General features: G+C 33.6%; 1 protein-coding gene and 1 long non-coding RNA gene across 2 annotated transcripts; both read left to right on the plus strand.

Moving 5' to 3' along the window:
• The first annotated feature begins 3,359 nt into the window (after positions 1-3,359).
• On the plus strand, positions 3,360-4,816 carry LOC132051220 (uncharacterized). Its single transcript, XR_009413626.1, has 3 exons — positions 3,360-4,197; positions 4,278-4,437; positions 4,535-4,816. It is a non-coding gene; the product is annotated as an uncharacterized LOC132051220 (long non-coding RNA).
• Positions 4,817-13,926: 9,110 nt separating this feature from the next.
• On the plus strand, positions 13,927-20,667 carry LOC132050560 (protein FLUORESCENT IN BLUE LIGHT, chloroplastic-like). Its single transcript, XM_059441859.1, has 4 exons — positions 13,927-14,265; positions 16,136-16,304; positions 17,794-18,117; positions 20,323-20,667. Exons 1-4 carry the CDS (start codon positions 14,086-14,088, stop codon positions 20,523-20,525), a joined length of 876 nt encoding a protein of 291 aa, XP_059297842.1. The 5' UTR covers positions 13,927-14,085; the 3' UTR covers positions 20,526-20,667.
• Positions 20,668-21,356: the final 689 nt, after the last annotated feature.

A 21,356-nucleotide genomic window follows, 5' to 3' on the forward strand; every position in this document is an offset into this window, starting at 1 on the left:
ACATAAATTAAAGATCACGATAAAAATTAAAGGCCACCCCGAAATAGGCTCAACCGGTGCAAAATTTACTTAATTAAGCTAAGTTGATTAGAGAATGAAACCAAAAGGGGTCGTTCGGTTCATGGGCGGGATATCTCAAGATTATTAAATTTATTTTGTTTAGTTTTAGATTTAATCTCAAACTTTATTTTGAATATCCATCTTATCCCGTCAAATTTAATATTATTATTTTATCTCACTTTTTAAATGAAATAATTTAACTCGAATAACTTAGTCCGCAAACCAAAAGACTTAAATTATCAAATTACAAGCTATTATATTTCTGCTAGTCAGAAGCAGACATAAAAGCTTATTCTAGCAAAAAGTACAGAAAAATAAAAGAAGAATGTTATCTTGAACCGTTTGAGACAAAAAAAAAAAAAAAAAAAAAGAAGAAGAAAATCCATAACAGAGAGGCAAATTTAGTTAAATTAGATTACATTAATTTAATATTTTAAAATTTAAATTTAAATATTTGAATACGAAAACTATTATACGTTGTAATTTTTCTCATATTATTATGGCGAAAAATATATGTTAAAATTTATATAGTTTGACTCTCGCAAAACGAAACACGACAAGTAATCTGAGATGGAGGAACTCAAATTATGTATCAACCTCATATACTCCCTTTGTTTTAATTTATGTGAACCTTTTCAAAGTATGGGGGTCAAACTTTATAAATTTGATCGTAAATTTTGACATAAATTATTCAAGTATGTAAAATAAAAATTTACATATTTAGAAACTACATAAAAAGTATAATTTATAATTCAAATAATTTAGAAAAAATGTAAGGATAATGTGGTCAAAGAATTACCTCGTAGACTCCGCAAATAATAATAGGTTCACGTAAATTGAAAAAGAGAAAGTATTATTTATGTAATAACTAAATTTTGCATAACTGATCTCAATAGATTACAGAGTTGGTGGGTTTTCTAAGATGAGAGGAAATGGGATGAAATGGCCACTTACAATTTCAAATTGGGTAAACGACCCTCTTAGTTTTAGCATTTTTTTTTAATTATTTTTCTATACATTTTCCTACATGGCATTTTACATGGCAAAAAAGGGTATGTTTTTGTAAAACTGAATTTAAAAAGGGTATCTCTGCAAAATTATAAAATTTTGTATTAATATCAAAGCAATACAAATGTCATTCTGTGCAAAACATTTGGGTCGTGTTTTCCTCAAAACCCTAAAGCAAAGTTTCTCAACTCCTCTTAACATCAAAAACGAGTTTCTCCATTGATTTTCAATTAGCTGCAAATTGAGCTACATTCTCCATTGATTATCAAAGTAAAGTTCTTCAATCTCCATTTATTTTCTTCAATTTTATTGGGCTACAAATTGTTCCCTTGTATTGGATGTAAATTGTTCTCTTAGCTTCTACTCTCCGAGTGTTGCTGATACAAGCCGAGTTGCCTCAAAGACGTTGTCATGGGCTGTCCCGGGAAGTCTAAGAGTGGATGATAGCATGGGAGGACAGATTGGAGATGGATGCACATTGAAGGGGCCAAACGAGCAAGGAAGGCTATGTTTACAAGAGGCCACATTCGCAAATTCAAGATTTCCATCTCCACAAGACTAGCCGAATAAGGCCCTTGCCTCATTAATGGCATTTATGTAATAATAGGGTCTTCTATTATTTAGTTAGTATAAATAGCTAGTCTTTTATTTCATTTGGGAGCTTCTGATGAATTGATGAATATTTTGAGTGTTTTAGGGTTATTTCTAGAGAGAGAAACTTGTGAGAGGCCTTTGGTAGGCTCTTGTTGAATCTTGTGTTGTTGAGAGGTTGGTTGCTCGGGAATTCAATTCCCTTAAGATCAACTTAAGAATTTGGTGTTTCTTTTGATAATAATTTAGAGGTCTTAGTTTTATATAACTTTGGTTGCTAAATTGAATCTTAAGTTGTGTCAAATTATCTATCTTTTCTTTTCCTTTCGTTTATCTTCTTAATTTCTCATTTCCGCGTATCCGTTATTGTATCAGTTGTTCTTTTCACTTTTTCATTGCATTTGATCTTTAAGAGATGACCAAAAAAGCTCCTTCATCTAAATCTATTGGGTCGGAGTCCCATGGAAATGACGCTGAATTAGAAGAAGTTTTCAATGAAACAAACGAGAAGGAGAGAGACGAAGAGCAGGCAATTGATGAAGAGAGAACAATAGAAGAAAGTGATGGGAATGAGTCAGAGAAGGATGAATCTGCTGCTAAGGAAGAGAGTGAGCATGAATCTTCTGCTCAAAACGGAGAGAATGTCGAAGTTGGGGAAAACGAGGCAATTCTATTTTGTTGTTCGGTTCTCCCATGGTAATGGAGGAAAATTGTCATTTCCATAATTTTTTCAATGAATTAGTCAATACTTTGTGGGTTCAAGAGCCTTGATATTTTCATAGGTGGTGTTGTTTACTTTTATGAGGAATTGATATGTGACTATTATGATCATTTTTTACGAATTAGTTCCAGTGCAAAAAAAAAAAAAACATGTATTTTCTAACTTCTAATTTAGTTTATAATTTTTACAATTTTTGTAGTTAATAATCTTCTGTTTACAATCTCTTTGAAGTTAACAATTTTTAAAGTTAATAATCTTTTGTTTACAATATCTTTAAGTTTATAATTTAGTTAACTTTATGTTTAAATCAGTCATCTCTTATGTTTTGTTATATAATCTCTTGTGTTTAAAGTAATATCTCTCCTGTATTGTTCAAATATCTCTTATGTTTGTCTGATGATCTCTTGTGTTTAAAGAAATATCTCCCATGTATTGTTCAAAGATCTCTTATGTTTGTCTGATTATCTCTTGTGTTTAAAGTAATATCTCTCCTGTATTTTTCAAAAATCTCTTATGTTTGTCTGATGATCTCTTGTGTTAAAAGTAATATCTCTCCTGTATTGTTCAAATATCTCTTATGTTTGTCTGATTATCTCTTGTATTTAAAGTAATATCTCTCCTCTATTGTTCAAAGATCTCTTATGTTTGTCTGATTATCTCTTGTATTTAAAGTTAAATATCTTATGTTTTGTTCTGAAATCTCTTGTATAACTAGTTGAAGGTCTTGCTACTGTATCTACTCTATAGTTTGTACCATAACTAGTTAATAGTCTTTACTGATGTGTGATTGAATATGCAGGAAAACTAGTAATTCAGTTAATAGCCATTGTATTTAAATAGGTGATCTCTTATGTTTTGTTTTTATTATCTCTTGTGTTTAAGATCTTTTGTATAACTAGTTGAAGTTCTTACAATTGTATTTACTATACAGTTTGTACAATACTAGTTAAAAGTCTTTACTGATGTGTGCTTAAATATACAGGAAAACTTGCATGGCGATCCACCCCCTACACCTATGAGGTTGAAATTCATTTTTAAAACTGTTCAAGGTGAAACCAGCTATTTCCCTGGTAGAGTGATAGTTAGGTGTAGAATGGGATTTGCTATCGAAAATTTGAGAAATTCCCTTGAAAGGATAGAACCCGACGAAGTAGTTCGTCCCTTTTTGCGTAAGGCTTGCCTAGATCAATTCCTTGACATAAATGTTGATTGTTGGAAAAATAGCTTTCACGGTCTCTTGTGTCATTATTTGTTGCTGAGGGAAATCAAGACAAAGAAAAAAAAATGAAATGTCATTTTTGACTTGCAACAAACCTGTCCGCTTTGGAATGAAAGAATTTTGTCTTTTTACTGGATTGAATTGTCGTCCTTTTCCAAGTGAGAGCGAGTGCTATCAAGTATATCCGCGTGGTTTGAGTTTTGTGTGTAGAGTGAAGGAATATTCTTTTTCATTAAAGGGGGACGATGATGATAAAAAGAATAGTTTGGTAGGTGAAGATCTATTACAGATTTTGAATGCGAGAACAAGGTTATTCAAAAGAGCCGAGAAAAATGGTATTATTGCCTTATACACAATTCATTCAGTCTTATTAGCTGCAGAGGATGCTAAGCAAATGTCTGAAGAATACCTAGCGTGGGTAACAAATCCAACATTCTTTGCGGCATATCCTTAGGGTCGAGTGTGCTTTGAGTTCACACTTAATAGTTTAAGGAAGGACCTTCACGAAAAGGCAAACAAATGGAAGCAAAATTCAGAAACAACGGAGAAGAAGAAACCACAATCATACACTATAAGAGGCTTCACTGATGCTTTTCTGGTAAGTTTAATTATTAGCTAATATTTTTTTTATAACATTGTATAGTTAAATGAAATATATACATTTGTTTCCCTGAATAGGTGTAGGCTTATGAAGCGATAGATGTGTTTGGAGCCAATCTTGGAAAGAAGTCTTTGATTTTGAATAATGCAATACCCCGAATACCTCGAGGGCATTCAGAAAAAAACTCCACAACACTTGCGTTACGATTGGTATGATAAGTTGATAAGTGAAAATGAGGTATGATTTTGTTATTGATAAGTTATTACTGGTATTAATAAGTTGGCGAAAAGATACTTTATTACTAATATTAATAATACATGTTGTTGTCTTACAGGTGCACTGTATACCAATAATGAACCATCTAAGAAGGAAGCTAAAAGTAAATGGGTGAAGCTCTTCGAAGAATTGGTGGATGAGAAGGATGAAACTATTAATGAGTTAGTAAGCGAGCTGGATAAAATAGATGTTTTAGGTCCTCTTGATGGCATAGATGAGCAGCAGCAGCAACAACAACAACAACAATAAGGACATGACCAACAGCATGAGATTGAACAAATGCATGTGGTTAACAAAGAAGCTGGTGTTGAGCAGATGCAAGTGGTTAATGAAGAGGATTGTCTTAATCAAAGTCCTACACATGAGACGCCTTGACGAGCGCAAAACACAATATAAATTAAGCGCTTCGCTAGTCAAAGATATTATAGTTTAAGATCGTCTCCACAGGGATTGGTACAAATAATTACTCAAACAGAACCTTGCTCAGTATTATTCAGGAAATAAAAACTTGAGTTTGTTGTGGTTCTAAACCACGATTATCGACTACAACGTAATTAAAGACAATTGACAACGAAAGAAAAGGTTACTATTAATATGAGAAGTAAGGGTCGTAGACAAGACAAATGCAAGATTTTAGCAATTAGCTTCGATTCGTTTTATCATTCTCCTCTAAATTTTATTGAGTCTCTCGAATTCAATAAGTAATTAGTTTACTCTAGAATCTAATAAACATCTTCCGATTATTTATACAGATTTCACAAATTAAACTAATGCAAGCCCTGAGAATGTTCAAAAATTATGGATAGAAATAGATCTTCAGACGACTTCTCACGAATATCGTCAGCTTATAACCCAAGATAAATTATTCAAGAGTCTCTTCCGATTACTCAATAAAATCATTCAATCATGAGCTAAATCAGATTTATATTAAGATAATTCATAAAACACTTTCTCTTCCGATTAAAGCATAAAAAAATCTCAATAATCAAATAAAACTACTATCCATGAGTTCAAGACTGATGAAAAGCCTGTGAACATATGCAAGAAAATATTAAGGGTTTAGTCTAAAGGAAAACGTCTCTCGACTATTTTCCTCTCTTGCTTCAACCAATAATTCAAGAAGCTCTTTCGATTACTTAGAAGAATCACCAATTAAAACCAAAAAAAATAATGCAAAGATATTCACCAAACTATTCCTCTTTGGATTAAATAAAATGGTAGATAACTTTGCAATTCAATTCAAAATCCTGTTAACGAATTCAAGCAATAAAACAAGAATTGAATCTAAAAACGTCAATCAATACATCATGTCTGTCAAAACCCTATAACAAACTACTCCATAATAGAATAAAAGAACATAGAAGAAATAGAATTAGAAAACATTACAACCGACGATTGATCCAAACTCCTGTATTGAATCGAATCGTGATGGAAAGTAATGAATTCGACCGTCAAATCCTCTTCTACGCTCCTCCAATGCCTCCTAGGTCCAAAGTTCCTTCAAAAACGTGTGTTTTAGGTATTTAAACCTTCCAAAAATAGGTCCGGACCGAAATACCCTTTTAAAAGTTCAGAATAAAATCACTAGCTGTGAAAAACACTGCCGCGACGCGGGTTGCCCCGCCCCATGAGCCGCAGCCGTGTTACTTTTCTGCAGCTGTGCCTTTAATTTTGTTGCTTATCTTCATCTAATTGCTGCTCTTGATCACTCAATGCCACATAGACAAAAATAATGTGGCCTCCATTTTCATTGGCTGCCAACTATATAACTTCATATCAATTGCCATTTCACACGTTCTTTGATATCAATTGTTACTTCATCCACTCATTGGCATCATAATGATTAGAATCATTAGCTAATCATTGTAACTCTTTACTTCCTCCTTAATTTGGTGATTTTCTTATTCGTTCAATCTCCGATTTAGCTCGTTTGCTCGGGAACAAGTCCTACAAAATAAACTCACATAATAAGTATAAGAATACTAACATTATGTGTAACAACCCGATATTTTTAGCGAAATTTAGAGTTACTTCGTTAATTATAACTTATTAAATTTAATGAGTTTCGTATTAAAATGTATTGATTATATCCATAATGTATATATATATATATATATATATTAGTATTGAAATACAATTATGTAATATAATATTAGGTGGTTAAGTTTTGTACATCCCAAGGTCACGTTTAAATGAATATGGAGGCACAGAAAAATCATTGTCTTATTTCTAGTCAAAACAAAAAAAAAAAAAAAAAAAAAAGAACAAGGGAAGGAGAATCGCATATTTGCAGTTGTATAGCAATGATTTCTTTGAGTTAAAAGAAAAGCATCGGTATTTATGTCATTAACTTTTAGGATATAAAAGTTACTATGTTGGAGTGATGTGTTGTCTAGTGTGATAGGATTGACAAGAATCTATTGGGAGTAAATGATTAAGGGGGTGATGGTGCTAATATGAAGAATTGTAGAATTAAGCATGAAAAGTTGGTTTCAAAAGTAAAGCTATTCTCTTCTGATGATTTTTTTGGGTTTCCCTTTCTTTATCTTATAATTATTTTCCTAATAATGCCAAAGGGGTATACCCATTATTACTAGCTACACATACATCATTCAAATTGTTTATTAAATTTTTTGCATATAGGAAAAGTTAACGTGAGGATTACGTTAAGCGTATCTTTAGTTTAAATATATAGATATTATGTTTATATACAATGCTTATTAATGGTATTGAATTACATTTCTACCTTTTAAAAGATTATGGAATCAAGGTTGAGGATGTTGGGATTTAGTTCTAAAAAAATTATGGGATTAGTTTTTGACTAATTTGGACCATTTATTTATGGTATTGAATAGATTAAGGCTATTGGAGATTGTTTGAAGGAATTTGGCACTTTCGGGAGAGGTTGCATTCCGATTATAAGGCAAGTGAGGCTTAAATCTTAGTTTACTTGATAAAAAGCATATGGTTTGTGTTGTATGTATGCATTTAAACCATTTAGTTCGTGTGAATGGGCAAGCATGATCTAAATTGGATAATTTTCAAGTTTCTAAAGTAATGACCGTAAATTTAGTAATTTCGAAACATAGATACTATTTATTTAAATGTAAAGTTTAGAATTGATTGGAATGTTCCACTTATCGTATCTTCGATCGTAAGGCATACTTCCACAGTCCCATTGATGTTCGGTGAGAGATAGATGTTAGAATTTTAAGTAACCCGGGTAAGATGGGGGTAAATAATGCCCTCTTCGGAAGACGGAGTAAGACATAGACAAATACGTACTATGTCCCGTGAGCATACATTCAAATTCAGTGTATTTCATGTATTACTCGTTCGGGTAAGATGGGGGTAAATAATGCCCTCTCAAAGACATAGAAATACATAGATTCGAGCAAAAGAATTGATGATGATTTCAACTTTCATGTTTGTATATATTTGATATACTTTTTAATTGCTTTTATGCATTATTCAAAGACTTTCCCCGGGGTAAGCCGAAGTGTCGATGATCTTGCTGGGTCTTTTAGACTCACTCTTGTTGATGTTGTATGTGTACGAGTGTGGTTAACGGTGACCAGTAGCCGATACTTGATTTATTCACGGCTTTGAAAATATAAATTGACTTAGTTAAATTTCTTTTTATATTGTCTAGTAGTTCCATGTGTTTGTTTAAACTATCGCTCTTTATATTAATGCTTATTCATTTTATTCGTTAATTTTCGCATGATTAGTAGTTCACCTTTGCGGGTCATGACATAAAATATCAATCTTATTTCTAGCCTATCATCACGCCTATGACGAATTATGTTGTAAATGATTTTGGTGTTTCTGATATTGCTATTTTCTTGAGAACTCTAATTTTGATGGAATGGTGTTTACAAAGAAACTGTTGAGAAGCGGTTAGACAAAATTGAAAGTTGTTTGGGAAAAATGCAAGCATCTTTGTATATGTAAAAAAAAAAAATGGATCTTTGATACTTATGCTTTGTTCCTAGGAATATCTTGTTTTAACGCCAAAAAATGAAACATAAAGTAGCTGAATTGATAATGCAATCGTGCAAGCGTCGATGATCCAGAAAAGGTGTAGTAGAAGTAGTTACTCCAACTGCCTTGCATGATGATTGTGTAGAATGAGCAAAGGATGTCAAATGAACAAGAGCAAAAGAATTGATGTTAGTTTCATGCTTTGTTCCTTTTTGATCATATTATAAATATTTTAAATTTCTCGGATTTGGGATAAAATATCAATTTGTGTTATTTCTAGTTATTTCTTTACAACAAGTTGCTACTGAAAAGCTTGTATATGGTGAATCTCTTATGCTATTATAAGTCATAATCTCTTGAGTTAAGCATCAATTCTCTTGAGATTAAGTAATAAATCATATTGCTCGAGAGATATCTAAGTTATTTCTACATATGATCTTAAGAGATTATTGTAAGTTGAACTTGAATTAAGAAATAATAAAGTTTATAAAATGCGATCACTAAATATAACGCGAGAGATACAAGCTATGGTCTTAAGAGATGTTTATTGTGCATAAGAGATGATTGTATGTGCACAAGAGATTATTGTATGTGTATAAGAGATTAAGATTGCAAGTTGATAGTTAGGACGAGTGATAGCCCAATAAAATAATCCCGCTTAGTATTTCACGAGAGACTAAGAAGTGTTATAATATAAGTTGATCTTGAATTAAGAAATAATAAAATTTATAAAATGCGATCACTAAATATAACGCGAGAGATATAAGCCATGGTCTTAAGAGATGTTTAATTGTGCATAAGAGATGATTGTATGTGCACAAGAGATTATTGTATGTGCATAAGAGATTAAGATTGCAAGTTGATAGTTAGGACGAGTGATAGCCCAATAAAATAATCCCGCTTATTATTTCACAAGAGATTAAGGAGTGTTATGATATAAGTTGAGCTTGAATTAAGAAATAATAAAGTTTATAAAATGCTATCTCTAAATATAACGCGAGAGATTTAAGCCATGGTCTTAAGAGATGTTTAATTGTGCATAAGAGATTATTGTATGTGCATAAGAGATTAAGATTGTAAGTTGATAGCTAGGACAAGTGATAGCCCAATAAAAGAATCCCGCTTATTTTTCACGAGAGATTAAGAAGTGTTATGATATAAGTTAAGCTTGAATTAAGAAATAATAAAGTTTATAAAATGTGATCACTAAATATAACGCGAGAGATATAAGCCATGGTCTTAAGGGATGTTTAATTGTGCATAAGAGATTATTGTATGTGCATAAGAGATTAAGATTGCAAGTTGATAGTTAGGACGAGTGATAGCCCAATAAAATAATCCCGCTTATTATTTCACGAGAGATTGAGAAGTGTTATGATATAAGTTGAGCTTGAATTAAAAAATAATAAAGTTTATAAAATGCGATCACTAAATATAACGCGAGAGATATAAGCCATGATCTTAAGAGATAATTAATTGTGCATAAGAGATCAAACAGTAAACTGCAAGAGATCTAAGTTGAGATTGAATTAAGATTAATTAAGTTTAACATAAGAGATAAAACAGTAAACTGCAAGAGATATAGACCCTAAGAGATATATATCCATGTTGCAAGAGATTAAAATCATATAACAAAAGAGATAGAATCCTTATAACATAAGAGATAAGTAAACCACAAAAGAGATCAGTCTTCAAATTACAATGTATCATCAGTTATCTTCCTGGGCACTTTGTCTTATAGTGACCCGTTTGCCTGCATATTGACCAACTTCTACACTGCTTCTTCCTCTTTGGATTCTCGCCAATTGAAGGAGCACAATTCTCTCTCTTGCGACCATTAGGCAATTTTATGGAAGGATGATGAACCACTCTTTGTTCCTCTGATTGTCTCATCCATGTTTTTGGATGAGGAACATGATAAATTGTTCTATCCCAAGATTTTTTCCACATCTCATTCAGGTACTTAGAATCACACAATTTATATATCTCCTCCCATATGTCTTGGCCTGGGGTTAGTTTCAAAACTGCTATCGCGTGCTTACACGGGAGTTTATCCATCTGAAAAAAACCTTACAAGTACATGTTTTATGCTCCAGATTAACCAAACAATCTATGTCACCATGTACATGAAACTCATGTTCGTTTAAACCGGTAGGAACTAGCCAACAAGAGGCAACATATTGATCCCGAACCAACCCCTTAGCTTTAGGGGTTAAGAAATGAATGCTATTTTGAGCTCTGCCGCTGCGTTCAATGTACTACTTGGTCATATTATCTTGGATAGCTTTGAGTACAGAAACAATAGGCCAGCTTCTTTGAACCTTTAAAACTGCGTTGAGTGATTCTGAAATATTTGTTGTCATCAAATTGTATCTATTTCCAGGAAAACAGGCTCTCGCCCATTTCTCAAACCCAATATCATTTTCAAGATACCAACTAGCTTCCACATTTGATTCCATTATTGTATCAAAAAAAAAAAAAAAGAACTCATCTGATATGTATGCTTTTGCAGCTTCTTGAAAATTATAAAGAATGTTACAATCACCATACTTGGACCGCAAATTCATAGTAATATGATACATGCAAAATCCGTGATGTTCAAGCTTGTACACATCAACAACACTTTATGCTTACATGTCTATCTGATAAAATGCACAAATCATCACTATCAGGAATACATTCAGCAAGCTTCGTGAAAAAATACGTCCATGAGTTATCATTCTCCGAGTCAACAATAGCAAATGCAATTGGAAAAATATGATGATTACCATCTTGTGCACATGCTAAGATAAGTACACCACCATATCTTCCAGTCAAGAATGTCTCATCTACATAAATTACTTTCTTCATATAGAAAATCCTTCTATAGTTGTTCCATAAGCAAGAAAGCAATAGTTAAAGTTGTTATCCTTATCTAACTTTAAGTCTATCCTTGAACCCGAATTTGTTTGCTCCAATATATGCAAGTACCCTAGAAACAATGAATAACCTTCTTCTGGGGTACCTCTTATGATAGCCAAGGCTTTTTGTCTTGCTTTCCAAGCTTTCCAGTAACTTACTTCACATCCGATTTCATTATATACCAAAGTTTTTATCTTGTTTGGTGTTGGCCCGTGTCCTGATGTATCAAAATTTTTGTGCATCATGTTTGCAATCAAGTCAGATGTAGCTTGTTTATGGTATTTTGGCGCACTTTTGATACCACAATTATGTTCACCACAATACATTTTGACAACTAAGCGCGTCGAATTTGCCAACTTTATAACACGTACGCGCCAAGTGCACTTTTCAACAATGCATTTTACAAAAACCAACTTAGGATTAGACTTCTTTGTCTTCATTTGAAACTTAGCAGTAAGAGCAATTTTTCTTAACTTCCTCAAAACTGTCTTTTTGTCTTCAAATATTTGCCCAAAATGAAGGTCGGAAAGATTACTAAATTTACCTTCATTGCGACACTCGTCGCTCGGCATGGTTGTAAAGTTTTCCTCCCAAGCCACATCTACCATAGGATAGCCCCCTTCCGTATACACTGCTTCATCATCAACAACTTGATAATCGGAGGTTACATTTTGCTCCAATTGACGTTCGGCAAACTTATCAATTGGTTGTTCTTCTTCCACAAAATAGGACTATAATGCTCTTGGATCGCATGCTGCTCCAATTGACGTTCGGCAAACTTATCAATTGGTTGTTCTTCTTCTTCCACAAAAATTGGACTATAATACTCTTGAATCACATTCTGCTCCAAGTGAAGTTCAGCAAACTTATCAACTGGTTGTTCTTCTTCCACAAATATAGGACTATAATGCTCTTGGATCACGTTACACCCATTACTTCCCACAAGAACTTGTATTTCACCACTTTCACAACTTACTGCACTTGTCTTTTCTATTCTCTTCCCATCTCAAGTAAACACACTTTCGGTGTGAATCTAGCACCTCGTTCATCAACAATCATAAAATAGAATTTTAAGTCAAAATCATCCTCTAATTGAACATATGGTGTCTCTTGCCAAGTTTTATCCAAAATCATTGGCTTGTAACTCAAACTAATGTTGCCTGGATCACATGTTATCTTGCATTGTTGACATATTACTTCTACCAACTCATTATAACATATTCTTTGACAACAATTAATATATTTTTCCTCCTTGAGTTCAGGCTCAATGTAAATAATCAGATTTGCCATTGTTACTTATAGATGATCACCTGCAAAACAAAAACAAAAAAAAATTAATACCAATATCTTGCATCTTATAAAAAAGCTCTAAGTATTGATATAAATCTCTTGCTTAAATCATTAGTTCTCTTTTCTTGTTCATCTTTTACTTCAACACCCAAATATCTTGTGTTTTGACTTCAGATCTCCTACATTATTACACAAATCTCTTGCTTCAATAATCAAATCTCTTATCTTGTTTATCTACTACTAAAATACACAAATCTCCTCTGCTTCTACTAATATCTCCTATGTTTTAATACACAAATCTCCTACATCAACTATCAAATCTCTTTTCTGGTGTATCTTCTACTTTTATGATTCCTCCATTTTTTGAATTTCACCCACAAAATAAACATAAAAATAAACTTCAAAGAATACATCACTTACCCATAAATCTATCAATTCAAAACAAGAATCTTTTGCAAGATATCTATTTTTTTGACACCATGAGAGTTTGAGAAGTTTGATATAATCACAAAACAAAATTTGAAAGAATATAATACTTACCCAGAAATCTATCAAACTAAAACAAGAATCTTTTGCAAGGCACTATTTTTCACACCATTTTGTTTGAGAAGCTTGATCAGATGGAGGGAAAAGAACTGGTGGTTCCAAATATGTGCTTGTTTTTTCAATATTTGTTTTAACAATCTTTTAATTGCAATAAGGCCCTTCTATTTTGCAAGGGAATCACAAATGCTGAGTTGGCAATTTCTTTTGAATATGTAGGTCCCACAAAGTTCATAAATTTTTAAAAAAAATTGTAGAGTTCCACAAAGCTAAAAGATCTTTTGTAAGGGGTCAAATAACCACTTGACTAGGGCTGGGCATAAATACCGAAAATCGAAAAACCGAACCGAAATTTCAACAAACCGAACCGAACCGAATCACACCTTCAAAAAATCGAAACCGAAATAGTGAACCGAAGTTTGATAAACCGAACACATTTCTTACATTACCCAAAAAAATTATGTATTAAGTTTAAAGCCAAAAAAACCCAATTGTAACAAGGGTTTGTATCCCTAATTTTCTAAGAAATCAAATTACAATTGTGTCTTTGGATAGAGTTCCTTAATTATTCTTAAATGCTAAAACCTAGAATCCTATCATGGTTTAGTTTTCTAATATCCCGGGATTTTGATTTCAAATAACCACTTGAGAACCAATATTAATCGCTTCTAATATCATATCAAAAAATCGAAAAAACCGAAACCGAAAAAAAAAAAAAAAAAAAACTCAATAGATTAGATTACAAGCCATTTTATTTCTGCTAGTTAGAAGCAGACATACGAGCTTAATCTTGCAAAAGTACATAAAAAATAAAAGAAGAATGTTATCTTGAACCGTTGGAGACAAAAAAAGATAATCCTAAACAGAGAGGCAAAGTAAAGAAGAAGAAAAATGGTGATGATGATGAAGCAAGGACTTCTTCTAGGGAGTACTTGCACTCATTTTCTCTCATCAAAAACTCCCTCTTTCAAACAACACATTTTTCAGCTCAGTAACAAATTGAAAGAAGAAAAAGAAGCTCTGTTAAACATCAAGAAAGCTACTGAATGTGTCCCCATTGATGATTTCAAGGTAAAAAACTGAAAATTTTGGCTTGTGGGTTTTGTTTATTTCTAGTTCTTGATTATTGGGTCTGCTTCAAAATAGTTTTTTTTCTTTTCTTTTCTGTTTTGTTATAATTTCGTCAGAGTAATGTCATGATCATGGTCCTTTTTTTTGTTTCTTGCACTCAGAGGCGGAGTCAGGATTTTTAGTTTACGAGTTACGGATCACAACTCTTGTTTGCTTACTAGGTTTTGGATAAATCATTTATAGGGAAAATTACAGTCAAATACCAATCGGCCATTTAGTTTACAAGATATGCACACAGTGCATAGGTAGTGTATAGTTTATATTAAATATACATATACTATACATCCTATACATATAATATACATACTTATACAGCCGAAGTGTATAGGCAGTGTATACTTCAGCCATGTTTGGCAAAACTAGATGGCCGAACTCTACATATTTGTAACTTTTCCTTATTTATACATATTAAATGAATTACTTAACGCAAATAGAGGATTTGAGCCTAAGCTATTGGTTCTACTGAACCCGTAACTGTTCCTTGATGTCAATAAGAGCATTTTAGGTAATGGTATTTGGCTGAATACAAAGTGTTAGGATGACATTAATTTGACTTATTCTATTTGTAACAGTTTAACTTATATACAGTACTAACGGTGTAATGAAATTTTTATATTATCAGATTACCTGAAATATAACTACATGTAACATTTCATAATAAGTTGAATTAGCAACTCAGAATATAAAGCAGGCAACCTGCTGCAATGGGAAAGATTCTTTACGCTATCAGTATACACAACTTAAATCCTATTAGTAATACTGAAAGAAAATATTAAATTAAAGTCTCAAAGTTTTTAACTTTGAATTGTTTAATTAGTTTAATAAGTTTGAATTCTTGATAGTCGTGAAAGTTACATAGAAGCTATATATGTTGGATTGAAATGACGTTCTTGCAACTTTGACATTACAGGAGAAAGTGAAGAACTAGCTTCAGTTGTAATGTACTTCAGAGAATTCTGAATTTTGAACTAATCTGTTGTATATGTTAAAGACCAGGCCTTGACTATACCTGTGAGGAGAAAAACGGCTTGACTAGGAATCGTGTTCAACGGGCAATATAATTGATGAGTATTGTTGTCATCACACTAATATCAGAAGAAATATTATACTTTGTGTAAATGTCTGTCGAGAAAAAGTATCTCTTGTTTTCATTCCTATTCCCGTAAGAATGAATATTATGATTTGCATTTCGAACCGGCATGAATACAACATTTATAGGATAACTTCCATCTTGAAAGTTATGTGGCTTTTTCATAAGATATCCATGATTTCTCTCTATTTGTAATCCAGTACAAAAATCAAAATGTTCCCCTTTTCTTTTTTGATAACCGTGGTGTCCGGTCCAGCTTGCGCACACCTCGACTAATTCCACGTGATACCTGCTGTCTCCCACCAATAATAGTTACCAGGCAACTCTGTCCACCAAGGCTTAGACAGTTTGGACAAAAACCCTAGTGTTTGTCTCTCCACTGGGTTGAACCTGAGACCTCATGATTCTCCTCCTACTTCATTGACCATTAGGCCACACCCTTGGCTGCAAGATCAATTGGTTCCGTTAAACTAGCTATATGTTGTGTATTAACTATTTCTACATAAGGAGGCAAGAAAATCTCTTGAGCAGTTTCATATCCAGGACCTCGACACAAATGGACGCGTCAGAAGTTCCATATAGATTACTTCTCTATACAGTTTCTTTTAAATTAATTCAATGTGTTGATTCTCAATCCGGTAAATATGGCAAAAAAAGTTGCTTGTTGATCAGATTTCCCGGCTTCTCTTCATGTTGAATTTCAATTTATACATATGGCAGGAAATCCTGCAGTTTAGGCACACCGCAACAACAGTAATTGTGGCTAATGCATTGATGATGACTTCACCCTTAGATGCCTTGGCTGAAACATGTGAAGCTGATAATTCTCTCTTTAATATGAATATGCCCTTACTGCTGCTGGTTGCGCTTATTGGGGCCACCGTCGGAGGTAAGGTGCTTAAATATGTGTAGTGCCCATGAGCCCATCATTTTCTTCCTTTGCGGTCTGTCAACTTTGAAAAGAAAAAGGTGTTGTGGATGGCTGTGAGCCTGTAACTCTTTAAGTCATAGCGCTAAATAAATTCTAATGTTATTATGAAGCGAAAATGATAAAAATGGCCCTTATGTTTGAGGGTAGGTTTGTAATAGTCCCTTAAGTATGCATTTAATAGTTTTGGCCAAAAGTTAACACATTTAGTCTCCGCTAAATATTTACCGAACTCTGTCCGTTAGATTTGACGGGACAGTGAAAACTAAAATCAGCGGGAACTCTCATTTAGAGGTACAATTTCTGTACTTTCTACTATCTTTGATTTATTTGTAATGTCTGATGCAACTTTTTGAGGTATAATTTTTGCTATTTTTTAGGGTCTTTTTAGTGTCTAGTGCAGTTTTTTGTGTTGCGTATATTAGGTTTTGATAGGACTTTCTTGGTATTTATGTATAAATCTTCTTTTCCCACTATTTCCGTCTTTCCGTCAAATCTAACGAACACAAATTGTCAATATTGTAGGAGACTGTAAGTGTTAACTTTTGGCCTAACAGCAGCAGCAGCAACAACAACAACAACAACATACCCAGTGTAATCCCACAAGTGGTGATTAACTGAAGGGACCAAAATTATTAAGTGCATACTTAAGGGATTATTCTGAACCTATCCTCAAACATAAGGGACCATTTTGTCATTTGTTCTAATTATGAACATAAGCATTACATGTATGAGAATATGTTGCATATGATGTTACAAACTACTCTGTTCCAGAAAGGCATTTGTAAGATTGCATGGGGATTCAAAATTCAATCTTAAGAAGTTAATAGCTTTTCATATCCAGCATGATACATTTTGAGATCTGTTTAGAACCACTTCATTCATCATTTCACTGCCAAAATACTGGATGAACTTCCTATTTACAAAGTTCTGTTAATGAGATTCACGACTGGTCAAAATTTTCTATATCTGTTCATGGAAATGGCTTCCTAAGGTAAAAGGTTAATGAGTCTTCTATTTAGTTCATGAAGTTTCGCACATCCAGTGTATGCTGACATCCTGTCTTAGCCGGAGCATGGTTTTACTTGTTCCTATTCTGTGATTCCCTTGTTTTAGATATTTGTTAGTTGTCTGCGCATTCTACAACTACAACAACAACAACAACATACCTAGTGTAATCCCATGAGGTGGGTTCTGGGGAGGGTAGAGTGTACGCAGACCTTACCCCTACCATGGAGGTAGGGAGGCTGTTTCCGAAAGACCCTCGGCTCAAAGAAAAGAAAGAAAAGCAATCACATCAGTCCGGAAAAAGAAATAACAGTCTGGAGAAATACTAAATAAAGCATGACAAAGCAGTCTGGAGGAAAAGAAAAAAATACCGTAACTAACACAAAATCATATGTCAATCGGGGAATTGCGTTCTACATGTTCTCTAAATTTGTATTTGCAGGACTAGTTGCACGTCAGCGAAAAGCGGAATTGCAGCGGTTGAATGAACAGCTCCGTCAGATCAATGCTGCTCTAAGAAGGCAAGCCAAAATTGAGTCTTATGCACCCAACTTAAGTTATGCTCCTGCTGGTAGTAGCAGGGTTGCAGAAAGTGAAGTAATTGTTGATCCAAGAAGGGAGGAATTAATATCTCGCTTGAAAAATGGGAAGAAATTTCTTAGAAACCAAGCGCCCGAAAAGGCGCTATTGGAGTTTAAAACTGCTCTTGACCTTGCACAGAATTTAAAAGAACCTTTAAAGGAAAAGAAAGCAGCTCGGGGCTTAGGTACTCCCTCTGTTTCAATTTGCTTGTCTTACTTTCCTTTTAGTCTATTTAAAAAAGGATGCCACTTTCTATATTTAGTAACTCCTTACGCCCTAAATCCTGACATATTTAAGACCACAAGATTCAAAGAGTATTTTGGTACATTACACACATCTTTAGTTTAAGACCACAAGACTCAAAAGTCTTCTTTATTTACTTGGACTCCGGGCGGACTCAAACTAAGACAAACAAATCGAAACGGAGAGAAGGTCTAGAAATCACTTACTGCATAGTATATTTGTTTGTTTCCGTATGTTAGCATTTATTCGAATTAGCCATGCAACCAGCTCTCTTCTTTGCTCTCACTAGAACTTACTCCCTGAATTCACTTTTACTATTCCACTATACTAAAAATGAATTTTCACCTTTACTTGTCCACTTTAGCATATCAAAAGAAATATAATTCTTTTTTTTCCTGTTTTACCCTTAACAGTGACTACTCATTCCCAAATCTTTTTTGTTTTTTGTTTTTTTGACAATGTTAACATTCTATATATCCACAGGTATACTATACCATAAAAGTATAGTCCCCCAACCAAACTATTACAGATTATAGCAAAAAAGCGCCTTCCTATATTGCTAGTTACATATTATCCAAAACATAAAAGATATCTTCTGTTTCAACTAGACATTCCTGCTTACACCAAAAATAGTAGAGAGCTAAACAATTCATCTTCAGCTTCTGTATGTCGCTATGTTTACCTTCAAAGCATCTCTGATTTCTCTCTTTCCATACAGTCCACCATATACATGCAGGGACAACCCTCCATCTCTCCTTCTGATTTGACAAAAGACCTTCTCTGTCCCAACTGCTAAGGGCCCCCTTTGTATTACCTGGCATCACCCGTCTGATTCCCCTCAGGTTAATGAAGATCTTCCAGATTTGGTATGTCCATTTGCAATGTAAAAAGAGATGGTTGGCTGTCTCTGATTGTTCCCCGCATAAATAACATCTAGAACATAGATCAAAACCCATTCTTCTCAGTTTCTCCTGTGTCAATACTGCTTCTTTGGCCACCAACCAAGAGAACCAAGCTACTTTCAGAGGTATCTTTTGAAATGCTATCTTTGGCCACCCATTCCCAAATCATTTTGAAATGCTAATAATCATGGTTATTATGGTAAAATATGCTCTTTATTTTATTATTTCTTCAGGGGAGTGCAAAGTCCATTGTGAACTTTGGTGAACAGAGGGATTGGTAGAAATGATTGGTATAAGTACTAGTCAGAGTATAATCAATTTAAACGAATGTGTTTCCTAGAATTGAGTCCCTTAACCTGTATATACCTTCTTTTATCTGTCATATGGTGGCTGTTTGGTTCGTGTTGATAGTGCATGTTTTCAACTAGTTTGCACTCCCTTCGTTTTAATCTGAGTGTCTTACTTTCCCTTTTAGTTTGTTTTAATATAATGCATCTTCCTATATTTGCTAACTGGCATATTTAAGACTACAAGATTCAAACAACATTTTGGTACATAGCATACATCTTTAATTTAAGACCGTAAGATTCAAAAGTCTTCCTTATTTTCTTAAACCCCGTGCCTAATCAAATTAAGACACTTACATTGAAATGGTGGGAATAATATCTATGAAGTGGATTGTCCCCATAGGAAGGCTATATATATTAAAGGACTTGGTATTTTCGGTTCTTATTTGAAACCTGAATTTAAATATAAATGTAAATTTAAAAGGGCGGTCTTTCCATGAAATAAGATAACTATTTTCTATAGTCTTCTTTCAACCTTATAAATTCAAATAGCAGTATAAAGTAGCCTTGTCGTATCAGGGACTTGCCTGTATTTCCTCAAATAGTATACGGGCAATATCTCTTTAAAGATAGTGATAGTGATTCTTTCATGCTTCAAAGCGTTTTTTCTTACCTTCTCTCATTATATTTTTCTAACACATGTTTCCCTCTGGTTGATTTCTGTTTTAATCTGCTTTCGAAAATGTAGATCTCACTTCTACTTTCGACTCCAGTAACTCTTGGTCCTTATGGTATAGAGAGAGAGGGGGGAGAGAGAGAGAGAGAGCTCTTTTATCTCTGGATGATTTCCTCGTGTTTGTGTGTTTATTGATACATGCAAACATGGCCACATCCGCAATGCTGTCATTCCCTCGTGTAACGTGATATACGAGTGAATTTCTTTATTGCATTTTCCAGGGGCATCATTACAACGGCAGGGCAAGTACCGGGAAGCTATTAAGTACCACTCTTTGGTTCTTGAAATATCAGCAAAACATGGAGAGGATTCGGGTAGCACAGAAGCTTATGGAGCAATAGCTGATTGTTATACTGAGCTTGGAGATTTGGAACAAGCTGCAAAATACTATGATCAATATATTGCAAGGTTAGAAACTGATTGAGCTGCTAGTGGTGAGGATTTTTGTAACTATAAGTCATCTATTATGGATATTTGTTTATCTTCATACATTCCAAGTAGAATACTTAGATCCTGAGATCCTTTTTGTATAACCATACTTTATTAAGTCGTCCCTTCCGTTTTTACTTTTGGATTACTCTTTTCCAATATATCTATCTGGAAAAGACTTACTCTTTTTTTTTTTTTTTTTTTAATGACACGGAACTGTTTACATCAAACTACATTAGTTTACCATGATTACTGTAAAAATGAGAATGTGTATCAATTAATTATGGCTAACTGATAACAGTTTATATGAAGGCATGTGTCATGTATTTATCGTGCAATTATAAGCACCAGGTGTGTGAATTTTTTCCTATCCATCAAACTACATTAGTTTACCATGATTGCTATAAAAATGAGGCGAGAATGTGTATCAATTACTATGGCTAACTGATGACAATTTATATGAAGGCACATGTCATGTATTTGTTGCGATTGTAAGCACCAGGTGTGTGAAATTGTTCCTATCCATGGGCTTCCCACCAGATGCAACGGAAGACAGTCAACAAATAGAAGTACATCTTGTTCCTTACAACAACATACTTGTGGGGTCTACTTGGGGTAAATGCAGAGCGTAGAGAGAACAGGCGCTACCTTGTCCCTACCTCGGGAAGATGGAGAGTATATCTTGTTCCTTATCTCGAAATATTCTGCCATAGTTAGAACAATCAAATCAAATCTCATACGAGTTTCCGATCATTTAATTATATAATTGTAAATCGTAAACTACGGCTGCTTTTGATTCTGTAATATTTTCTGCATTAGTCACCCC

This window comes from Lycium ferocissimum, chromosome 3 (genome assembly GCF_029784015.1).
Source record: "Lycium ferocissimum isolate CSIRO_LF1 chromosome 3, AGI_CSIRO_Lferr_CH_V1, whole genome shotgun sequence".
Classification (NCBI taxonomy): Eukaryota; Viridiplantae; Streptophyta; class Magnoliopsida; order Solanales; family Solanaceae; genus Lycium; species Lycium ferocissimum.